This window comes from Mya arenaria, chromosome 8, assembly GCF_026914265.1.
Source record: "Mya arenaria isolate MELC-2E11 chromosome 8, ASM2691426v1".
In the NCBI taxonomy this organism is placed as follows: domain Eukaryota; kingdom Metazoa; phylum Mollusca; class Bivalvia; order Myida; family Myidae; genus Mya; species Mya arenaria.
The window spans coordinates 35,168,399-35,181,002 of NC_069129.1; the positions used below are offsets into that span (position 1 = coordinate 35,168,399).

Sequence of the window (12,604 nt, forward strand, 5' to 3'; positions counted from 1 at the left end):
GACGACACGTCGCGTGCAAGACCTGTGTCCCTACCTCTTAGGTCAAGGTCACACTTAGTGTTTATTCACAATGGCATGCTGCATATAAGGACATAGAGAATAGGTTGTCGTGTCCGGGCTGTAACTTTCCCTTGTATGGACAGATTTTAAAATAACTTGCCACATGTGTTTGACATACCAAGACAACGTGTCGCGTGCAAGAACCGTGTCCCTACCTATAAGGTCAAGGTCACACTTAGGTGTTTATTCACAATGGAGTGCTGCATATAAGGATACAGAGTATTGGTTGTTATGTCCGGGCTGTAACTTTTTCTTGTATGGACAGATTTTAAAATTACTTGCCACATGTGTTCGACATACCAAGACGACATGTCACGTGCAAGACCCATGTCCCTACCTCTAAGGTGAAAGATACACTTTGTGTTTATTCACAATGGAATGCTGAATATAAGGACATAAGAATGTAGGTTGTCAAGTATGGGTGGTATTTTTCAGAGGCATTGAAAATAACTTGCCATATGTATTTATTTGATCTTTTCATGTACTGACCTTGTTCATAGGTCAATGTCACATTCGGGGGCATTCATCACATACTGTGACAGCTCTTGTTGGAATATTAAAACAAAATTATTTATTGTGGTAAATCTAATCTGGGATAAAGAGTGCATCTTCAATTAGTAGTCTGTAACCAGAACACTTTCATGAACAAAAACTAGAACTGAGTATATTGATACCTGTTTTTAAATTGTAAACATTTTAGGCATGCACTTGAGAGCTATTTGCAAGCATTGAGCTGATTGTTCAGAACTTCGTTAAAGTTAACATCATAGTTGTTAAATTTAAAACTTTTACTGCTCGGGAAGTGTAATGGAAACACTTGTGATCTTCTGTATTTCTAACAAGATTTGAGACAACTGTTTCCTCTGTACTTGTTTATATTTAAATGCAGTTGCACATTATCAAATATTTCACATTTGAAAGATAACGATGATGTGGTTTATAATGTTGCGAACTTTATCAAAGTTCTGACCAATCAGCCCAAAATATCTTAAAGGGTTTTAATGATAATGAGATTATCAGTATCATTTTCAGGAGAGATGCCACTCTTAGTGGGCAGACCGGTTTAACAAAGTTTGAACTACGACAAATTGGCGACTTCAACCAGCACGATTCACAGGTGGCCTATCATATACTCTCAAACTCTCAAACAGGGCTTCTAAAAGTTTGAAACCTCAATCGGCCTGCGGGAGCGCATCGAACCAGCAACCCGCCGCCGCCCCCTCCCCCGAAAAGCCAACTACAAAAAAATCACTCACACTAAAATACTAACAATTCGGATACACATAATTATTTTCAAAATTTTATTTTTGTGTATCTTATTTTCGTACACCGAGGTTCATTCACAAATGTAGTGAAATCAAACATTTTGGCCATGATTTAAAGGTTCTCACACGACTACTATTGATTATAATTAATAGATGCAAACATGGTAAGCACGGTAGTTGGTTAACCAGGCTAGATTGAAATGGGATCATACGGTATTCGACTGACCAGTTTAAATACAATACATTGCCACATGCCTTTAATCTCTACAAAGCTGGTGCTCTGATGTCACAAAGTGTACCTTTTGATCTGCAGCCAACACATTTCAATACATGTGCGAGTAAGTTAAACTTCTGCAGGTGTTTGTTTGGATTGTAGTTGATGGGACTTACATTAGGCGAAATAAATTACCATTGATAATTGTGGATAAATTAATGTAACGATTAATGAAATGTGCATTGAAACCTGCCATTTAGCCAGTATATATGCAAAGCTTTATCGTAAGAAAAAAAGTAAGTTTTATTTTGGACATGGAAAAAATAACACGGCAAACAATATACCAAAAATTTGCATTATGTAGTCAGCAGAATTTGTCTCCTGTGATCTACACTGTGTTTGGACAGATTACAAGCGTCTGCCAATTAGAAGATATCTGCCAAAAGGTATTGAGTGTTCATTGTAACGGAACAAAGCAGGTTGCGTCAATTTGATGGTTGTGATCTTATCACTTTTATTGGGGTGTATATGACATAACCAGGTTTGTGTTTTACAATTTTTACTGACTTAGCCATTTTTGATCGAAAATGAACAAATTTCAGACCAATTATTTAACCATTTTTGGTTCCTGAAATCTGTCTGGCGTTGTCAAAATCAGTCCAGACCAGCAAATTGTCAGTTTTTAGAAGCCCTGCTTTTAAGATATTATGCATTCATTTAATAAATAAGTAGACAAAATCTTAAAAAACTTGTTAAAAATGGTCAAAGATAATGAATCATCAATATTTGACATACTGCAAATGTACATGAAGCATATACATTGCATGTTGCAATTTGAATAGTGGTATCTTCATGAATCACTATGTGCATTTTTTACATTGAAATTTGCTATAAAAGTCCATATGTGAAAGTTGGGTTCACACTTCACATTATATTGAATAACAGGAGTACCATATTTGTTAAGCATCTTCTTTGCTGATATTATCATGTTTCTTGTCTTGACTATCATCTACATGTACTACAATGATCTTTCCTTGCTTCAGGTGTGGAGAGTATGTTGGAATGTTCTTGGCACAGTGCTCGTCTCATCTGGTGATGACAGCTGTGTTCGCATGTGGAAAGGTATGATTGTTATACACAATCTAGGACAATCATGGGCATTTTTTTATATTTTTTTTCGTATGAGGGGTTTTAGTCTTTATATAGACTTTGCTGAAATACTGTAAAACACGTTGTTAATGCATTAATTACCTAATCAATGTAAACTCAAAACAGTACTTGGATTAGATACTTGATACTTGATAGGGTCAACTATATTTTTACAATGAGCTTTACACTGTGGCTTTGTGTGTTAGAATTAGAGTTTAAATCTGGAATTTTGAAAAGCCTTTTTAAAGTGGTGTCTGCTTTGTATTCAAAATGAATATTCCATATAGATATTTCACATCTATAGGAATGACTCAAAAATTATGAAGAAATTTCATTATTCTTAGGAAATTATCTTGGCAACTGGAAGTGCATAGCAACAATGAAGGGTGATGGTACGAGATTAGACAGTCAGGTCCCCATGGCAACCAGAGAACAGCCAAACATACAGCCTGTCAGGTGAGGTGGTTTCATGGTCATGTTAGTATTCACCATGAACAACAACAAATAACTACACAATAGATGTTATTGTCCTGAATTCAAAAGTTAAGGGTTTTCCAACTGTTAAGTCTGTTTTACAATAAATGGAAAATGCAAAGTTGAAACCCTTAAATACTTACACTTACTGCAAAAATATCAAAATTTGATAGTTGCTGTTCAAAAGTGTTTCATATGATAATAAATTGTCATAGCGACTATAAACTATAACCAATATGTAATTTTATCAATTCAGAAAAAAATGAAAATAATTGATCGTACTGTATGTTTTGATATGAGTCAAGAAAAAAAGGAAATTCTATATGTATACAGATATCTGTTTATATCTTCTAAGCGTTTTATGCTATTTTGTGAACAATAAATATATTTCATTTTAGTAATTCTTTAATGATATAAATGAATAGAATCTATTTTAGTGTGATTATAGTGGTTGTGAATTAATTCTTGTGACTAGTTTATCTGCCTGCATAATTAGGATCAAAATATTTTTTTGACATCTAAACACAATTATAGTGCATTGAGATAATTGCATTCATAACATGTCTTTGATACATATTTTCTATAGGCGAGATATGTATTTTTAAACATGGTATGTGTTGCTTTTAATGTGTATGTAGTGTTTATTTCGTAAACTTAAGCAAACATCTACATCTTCTGCTTTCAAATGGTACCTTTTTCTGTTATCTTAAATACGTGTAAACGTCACAAATGGCAATAAATAAATAAAAAATTTCCCTCAACTTCTCATTTTCAATGTTGGCTCAAGATCAATTCAAACCAATTTGTAGCAAAATAATAAAAATGATGGCACTACGATAATTTCAGTTTTCGACTAAAATCAACTAAGATCTTTCTACCTTGAGGGGGTTGATTGCTCAAGAGAGGTCTTTGAATTATTTCCTGGTGCAATTTTATTTTGAGACAAAGTATCTTATACATATTCGAGGGGTGATCCAGAATTACGTGGACTTCTTACATATCTTTTAAATTTTTCGTCTAAATCATTTAAAAATTCAAGAATATCTTATTTAAAGTGTTTTGCATAGATGAAAAAATACCGCTTTAAAAATAACAGAAACGCATGGTCGGCGCACGGTCTAAAATTTACGTTTACAAACTTATTATGTATCTATCTCAACATGATTTTCTTCCACGTTTGTCTACGAAATTCCGCCAAATTACGTCACATATTACGCTGACGTCATACTGTTCAAATTTCTGACGTCATTTCCATTCAAAAGTCGTTATTTTCTGATTCAATTACAAGCACAGTCTGGGATACAATATGGTGTCATCGGACTTTGTAGAAGCACGAGAGGTGATAAAGTTTTGTGTTGGATTGGGAAAAACACCAACACAGACTATGAAAATGATGGCCGAGGCGAAAATGAAACAACCTGTGTGCTGTTCATCAGTCTTTAACTGGCATCAATGCTATGGGGAAGGGCGAGATTCCTTAGACGACAATAAGGGAAGAGGACGGAAGAAGACGAGGGGTACGACGTTAGTGATGTCGGTGCAGAACGTCATCGAAGGAGATCGCCGCTTGACCGTTCACGAAGTAGCAAGTGCTGTTGGGGCGGGGTACGGAAGTGTGCAAAGGATTTTACCGGACGATTTAGGCATGAGAAAAGTTTGTGCAAGATGGGTCCCTTGATCGTTACGTGAGGACGAGAGAGAAAAATGTGTGCGTGACTCAAAAACATTTCTGAGAAGATATGCACGAAAAGGTGAACCGGATCATTACTACCGATGAAACCTGGCTATGGTTTTACGATCCGGACACTAAGCAACAATCCTCTGTTTGGAAGAGAGCCTCTTCACCACCTCCAGAAAAGGCCAGAGTAAACATGCCTGGAGAATGCCACAGCACACACTGCTGCATCAACCCGGCTTGTGCTCAGTCTGTAAGACTGGGAGACCATCGCGCATCCGCCATACTCTCCAGATCTTGTGCCAATGGATTTTGCAGTATTTCCAGAAATCAAGAGGCAGCTTAGAGGAAATCGTTTTCATTCACTCCACGAGCTGCAAGTTAATGTGCATAATGCAATATCCACGTTTTCTAAAGAGTGGTATTCAAATGTTTATACGCAGTGGATAACGCGCCATGGAAAGTCACAGTGTTGGTGGGAATTACTTTGAAAAAATGTGACGCTTTATGAGCGCAATGTCATTGACGTTATTGGACTGCGCCGGTTGGGTTCAACAATATGTCGTTAATGTATTGTTATTCTGACAGTGAAAACTATATGTATTGCTCTTAAATTTTCAGGAAGCATACCGGATATGTTATATGTATTGTGTGTGAAGTTTCTATATTCTATGTGCAATTGAACTATTTAAAAAAGTCCACGTAATTCTGGATCAACCCTTGTATGTAGCTACATTTTAGCTCATCTGGTTTTCGAAGAAAAATGTTGAGGTATTGGCATAGCTTTAGTGATGAAGACAGCAGCTGTGGCTGCGGCATAGTGCGAAAATGTTTTGGCCAAAAACCTTTCAGCGATATTTGCTGCAACATTGTTTGATTTTCTTGGCTGATATAGTATTATACAAACAGCCCTTTTCTAAAACATGACTCTTTGACATTTATTTCATTTATCGAATAGTACTTTTTATAAAAAAAGGAGAAGGTATTGAACTGGATTTAATTTGAAGTTTATTTAAAAAAAATATTCTTTTTGCTTAAATACTTAGCTGCTTAAATAATTACATGATTGAGGCAGTTGTTCTGAAACTCTAACTTTACATTTTTGACAATCAGTATAACTGTGATCGTACGAACAGACGGTCATTTAAGAACTGGCAATCAGTCGAGGTCAAGGCTTAGTCACGACCATTATTCCTTCTAATTTCATACTAAAATATACTGACATTGGATCGAAACCTAAATAAGTCTAGAAGTCGAGCACCATTGCCGGTCCCCAATTTCCTCGAGGTCATAATTTCACACATTTTCCCGAAAGTGTATTCGAAAAACAGTTGCAAACTCATATATTGATATTATGATTCAACAGTTCAGTGAGACACAGACAAGATGCTCCAATTATCCATCCTCGATTTTATGAAACTTAAAGTTAACTAATGCCATAAATTTGCACTCCTATTCCAACTTTGCTTGTTTAGAAAATGTGCTTTTTGTAAAAATTCACTATTTATTGGTTTTTAGCTCTACTGGCCAAAGGCCAGAAGAGCTTATGCGATGGTAATGTGTACGTAGTATGTGCATCCGTACGTCCGTGCGGTCGTGGGTCTGTAAACAATTGCTTGTGAACACGATACAGTCTTCAGTTTTGATTGTATCTCGATGAAACTTGTACAGTATCTAGATATCCATTAGAGCTCGGTTCCTTTCGAAAACCAGCAAGATCCGCCCATGAATGCCTAGATTATGGGCCATGAAAGTTTTAAAGAAATGCTTTCTATTTTTAGCCAGGTCTGCATGAGCGAATTCTATTTTTAGCCAAGTTTACATGTACATGTAAATTCAAGTTAAGGGAGACAATTTGCAAGACTAGGATTTTGAGAGACAATTTGCTTTAAATTGCTTCTGCAGTTGATTTTGTGAATTACTCTGCCTTGTTCTTGTTGAAAGCCCAAAGGCCATTTTTTAGCTTTAAGTTCTGTAGTTTGCGCATTCATCTTAACAAAATTGGTTGTGAATGTTTAAGTTATGCACCTGGTGTCATTACTGGCCACACCCAGGGTTCACAGGTTTGGTAAACATAAATCTGGAAAGGTTTGAAAATCTTTTTGTGTGTTCGTGCATCCATCTCAGCACAACTGATTGTGAATGTTTGTTCAAATTGATCAATGTTGTCCTAGGATGCCCTTGACTTTGACCTTTTGACCAACTTTTTTTAACTTTTAAAACCACAGAAATTTGTACTATGAGTACAGTTTTGAAAGCATTTTTTTTTTTGTCGGATGACTTACTTTGCACATATTAAAATAGTTCATGCAGCTAATCTGCTTACAATACTTTCTGGGCTCAGATGTTGAACGTGCTACGTTTTCAGGTAACCCAAACACAAAACATAAACTATATGTCGGTTGCCTTTTACCCATACATACATGCTCTGGATTGATATGACCACAAAAGCCATGCCAGTAGAGCATAGGCCCTTTTGGGCCTCTTGTGTTGTTTACACTTTCACATTTAGTATACGAGAGCCTTTGAACATATGAACGATTTCAACTACGAAATACATAACCGGTGCTGAAGTAAGCAATTGGTATAAAGATTTCAGAGTGAAAATACATTGTAAGACTTTTCATCTCGGACTAAAATGGAAACTTGGGTTGTTTGAAACATCAGATCATTCGAGGTTTTAGCTTGGGCCCTAGCGTCAGGAGAGATTGTAGTTTCACTGTAATCTACATAAAAAATGAAATTATTGCGGAAACTTATGACAGTTCATATCATTACACACATATGATTATGCCTTTGCAAAGTCCATCTTTTAAATGGAAAAAGTGCTTTATCATACAGTTTTTAGACTAACATTAATAACATAATTATATATGTATGACTATATGCCACAGTGTTTGTTATCTTGTATTGAATACATGTATGTAATTGTATGACTATATTCAGGAGACGGAGTGACTTGGCATTGTACACAGAAATGTAAGATAGAAGATTAGACAGCATGAATGCAGTGACTAATAGTATACATGTTCCTAATGAATGTCAAATTTGCTTACCAGCATTATGCTTCCTGTACAAAACAATCATGTTGGTTAACTTTTACTTTAATAGTGGGCTGATTTCCTGCATGTTGCACATCAGAGTTAAATGAATTATTTTGATTAGATAAAAGAAAAAATCATCATCAAAAACTGCAATTACCATACACACATTGTAGTATGATTTGAAATAAAGTTACGATTTAACAATGTTCTGTAGGTGCTTGTTTAGTGACCTGTAATTTAACATCTGCACACATAAGTTTCTATGTTTAACTTGTTTTAAATCCACAGAAAACCATCATTTAAACAAGAACCTCAAAAATGTGACTATGTGCCTATTGTTCAGAAAGTGGCTGGAAGATAGAATTGGAACAAAAATTAATGCAACATAATGTCATTATGAACGTATTATTGATAATATAATTTTGGTTACATTACTATAATAATATGCTAAAATGTAACAGACTGTATAGCTCTGTCTGGACACAACTGAACCCCGTCGCTATAAAAGGTAGCTTTATTTAGAGACAGTGTAAGCGCCGCTATATTATATACATATCAAATACCTGGTTACATAAACATGCATAACATATAAATACTTCAATGATTTTTTACAATAATAGCTTCTGAGAGGAAATCTTTTTTTTTCTTCTTAATAATATACTTCTGGATAATCTCGCACCAATCACATTTGGAATCGCAATTTCAACAGTTGAAGGTAAATTTTGCATTGTCATTCTTCTTGGATAGTAATTAGTATCACGGACCTATAAACTGTTTAAAGGTCCATGTTAGTATTAATGATTGAAAGGTAAATCTATACCCATGCGTCAGATTCTTTTCATGTTATAGTTCTTTTGATAAATGAAAACGTTGCTATAAATCTGACCTGATCTGCAGGCTCAACTTTCACCGGTGGGTCTACGGAGCCTTTCTTCCACCTGGTCAGTTATGACTTCTAACCACTCATTACCAAATCTGTATTTGGCACACAGTTCTTTGTTTGTGAAAGTTTTATATACAAAATTTGGCAGGTAAACATGTTTTCTCTGATGTTAACATTCAGAGCACCAATAATTGGGGCCATTTTGTTTGTTTACCATGCTAAATTTGATATTAGGGCAAGAGGTAATTTAAATTTGTCGTTAGTTTAACGGAAATGTTGATAATCACTATTGCTAAAAACTGCTGAACAACAGAAAAAAAATGTAGCGAAGATGTTAACGATTTCTATCAGTATATGGCTAAATTTTCATCGTTTAGCAACTTTCTGAACAATTGGCCCCATTTCCTCAAAATATGACTTTTTAGAGCAGACACACAACATGTCAAGTATGGAAATGCAAACTTTATATTTCTATCAATCAATGCTCAGATGTGTGCTAATATGTGTAGTACTGCACCATTTGATGCCTTAATTGCTATTTATGTCCAAGGTTGAGCAGAAAAACTGGCAAAATGCCACTATATATTTATTTATTGCAAACTTTTTTATTTACGATATATATATATTATACTATTACACTATAGGTTGAAGCATTTTTTTTTAAGGCATTATCATGTTTAACTCATTTGACTTTTATGATTAAAACAAAAAAAAGGATATGATTCTTGTACATCTCAAAAGATATTAATCTTTATAAATACTAAGCCACTAATTTTTCATTTGAAAATGCGCCAAAATTCGCTATTATTTTTTTTCTGCCTTTAACAAAAAATGACAGTCAACGAGTGTGCCATTATTATGATATATCTTGTATATTCATCATGTAAATTATCAAAATGTAAATTATCATAATTTCATCAGGCATCGGAATAAATAAATGAATAAAGCATACATGTATTTTTATTTGATAATTGTGCCCTAAGTAATGAAGTAAATTCATAACAAGACGCAAAAAGGTAAGAGTGGTGTAGTGGCTTGATGTCTGTATGTCACGCAAAAGATCATAGGTCTGAGTAAGGCCTGTAAAAAGGACACCAGTACTTGTTTGTAACCAGAAAACAGCATTTAGATCGATTTAAATCAGGTTTTATTTGTTTTCACAATCAAGCATAAGTAAGTATAAACTTGAGCGAACATATTTTCTTTAATGAGGCATCATCTCTATGTATCTCATATGGTGCTTGATTTTAGTGGTCACAAGATGTGCTTTTGTTTTTGCATCAAGTTGTTTTCATTTGCTTTGTGTCACATAGCAATTAGACTTTACTTTTTATGTATAAAAGCAACATATTTGCTGTGACACATTACATGCATACATTCCCTTGTACTTATGTAAAATTCTTGTTTAGAAAACAATGTTTTGACATATAATTCAAACTATATGTATTGCTCGAGTTTGATCCATGCATTCCAGTTTATTGAAAAGCATTCCAGTTTATTGAAAACGGACATATATGTGCATGATAAACTGTCTCATAATTTTCCCTCCTGTATCGTAATGTTTGCTTAACCGTTACTGCTCTGTATCTTATTGATTAGCTATTTGCACTTTTAAAGGGGCACAATATAGGTTGATGCAAAACTTTTTATTTTTTTAAATAGATTATTATATGTATGTTTATCTCATTTGATTGTTATGATCAAAACAAAAATATTTTAACGCTTTTTTAACTGGGGAATTTGTGGCCACGCATATATTACTTCATTAAAGCTTATATTTTCTGTACACAAATCAATGAGTTAAACATTAAAATGCATTAATTAAAAAAAATAAAAATGCATCAACCTATATTGTGATTAAAAGATCAGGTCGTTGATTGGGTAAGGAGGGCTTTTAAGTGGTACTCTCACGCTGGGCTCTGCCTACCCAACACACCCCTGTATGCAATGGTTTGTTAACATGTTGCACATTTCTATTTTTCAGGCCCCCACAAACAGGCAACATGAATATCCGGCGCAGTGATGGCTGGCCAACTTTCAACACAAAGAAAGACCAAAGCAAAGTCATTTTATGATAGAAATACATTTGAAACAGTCTTGCAACTGAAATGATCCATGTTCATTGGACTTGAATATTGGTCATTTTTAATAAGTCTTATTACCTGCTTTAGTAAAAATATGAGCATTTGTAGGATTTGTTTGTAGTTGCACAACTCTGGACTTGTACTTGCTATTTACCACAGCACTAATGTACGCCATATAAGAAGTTACAAAGTTTTGAGTACTATGAACTGAATTTAGCCAAAAAAATGCCAATAAATTACTTTTCTACTGACCTATAATATATTGACGTGTCAACTACAATGTTTAAGGTATTGCTTTGTTGATAGGAACTATTGTCTCTGTTAGGAGCGGACGTGTTTTACTGGAAGTGACATTATACACCAATGATTCATTTTACGGCACATACAAGAACCATAACTCTATTCCAGGTAATGTCAGAGCTATTGCCCTTTGTCACTTTTCTCATCTGGAGCATAACTTGAAACCTGCTGGATGAAATTCAATTAAAATTCATACAGTGGTAAAGCACATTGAGGGGAAGTGCAGCATACACAAACTTAAATTTATTCCATCTTATTACAGAGTTAGTACCCATTGTTATGTTTTCTAGCTGGAGTATAACTTGAAAACTTCTGAATGGAAACTAATACAATTTCATACAATGCTTTTAATTAAACTAGTCGTTTTCTCTACAACAAATGCCCTTGATAACAGATTTCACCAATAAAAATCATTGTCCTATAGATTCGCAGGACCATACATCTAGAGCCCAGAAAATTAATTTCTTTTGCTTAATTAAGATTTAGGTAAATGTTTTTTCTCCATTCAAAGCACTAAAATCCTATGACTCTTACCATAGAAACTATTTAGAAGACCTAACAACAATCCAAAAGATTTATATGAAAAGTATATCTGATAATGATAACATGTGCTACATACCTGAAGGTATTGTGAATAGTTGTTCATATTCATTGTTTTGAATATTTCTTAAGCTGTAAATCATGTCCTCAATGGAAATTCATTTTGTTTCATATTTGATGTATTGCATTCTTTCCATTGTATAGGTGTATTATAAATAATATGACTTAGTATAAAACATGCATTTATTTTGTGTCCAAAATTACTTTGACAAATAAAAAGGGCATATGAATGATGTTGCAATGCCCCTCACTGAAAATTGAAGTTCTTCATTTAATCTCGTCACCCTTGCAAATTGAAGACCATATCTCTTTTGTTCTGGGATTTCAGCTCTCATGCCTCAAGATATTACCATTACTAATAACAGTAAGGACACATTGAGGTGAACTGTCATATACAATAAAAGAACCATCACTTGAAGGTCAATGTCAACATTCTTATCTAAACTTTATTTTTGCTATTCTCGGAATTGCAATAATTTGACACAAACGGTAACCACATGCTAATAAGTGGACAAGACGCATAAGACCCTGTCTTTTATGCAAGATAAGTTCCTTGTCTGAAAACTAAAATCACTCGACACTAATTTTGAATTATTAAATTTATTAACTATGTGGATGTTAACAATATTCACAACCTTCAGAGGAAGTTTCATGTAAGCACCCATGTATGGTGTTGGCTTCATAAAACAAGAGGCCCACTATGCTCTACTGGCTGGGTTTGTGTGGTCAACATCACTGTTTTCGAAAAGAACCAACCTCTTATGGATATCTAAATACTGTACAATTTCATCGAGATACAATTAAAACTGAAGCCTGTATCATGTTCGCAAGCATTTTTTACACAATAGCATTTTTG

General features: G+C 34.4%; 1 protein-coding gene across 2 annotated transcripts in view; it reads left to right on the forward strand.

Moving 5' to 3' along the window:
- The window catches only part of LOC128243051 (nucleoporin SEH1-like), a 41,572-nt gene extending 29,567 nt beyond the window's left edge, over nucleotides 1–12,005 (forward strand). Inside the window, exons 7-11 of one of the 2 annotated variants that reach the window (XM_052960541.1) lie at nucleotides 1,093–1,177; nucleotides 2,583–2,661; nucleotides 3,033–3,144; nucleotides 7,784–7,816; nucleotides 10,749–12,005. In XM_052960541.1, the coding sequence (XP_052816501.1) occupies nucleotides 1,093–1,177; nucleotides 2,583–2,661; nucleotides 3,033–3,144; nucleotides 7,784–7,816; nucleotides 10,749–10,839 (400 nt within the window). In that variant the 3' untranslated portion in view covers nucleotides 10,840–12,005. The remainder of the gene's footprint in view (nucleotides 1–1,092; nucleotides 1,178–2,582; nucleotides 2,662–3,032; nucleotides 3,145–7,783; nucleotides 7,817–10,748) is intronic. The other variant, XM_052960542.1, reaches the window with a different exon arrangement.
- The last annotated feature ends 599 nt before the right edge of the window (nucleotides 12,006–12,604 follow it).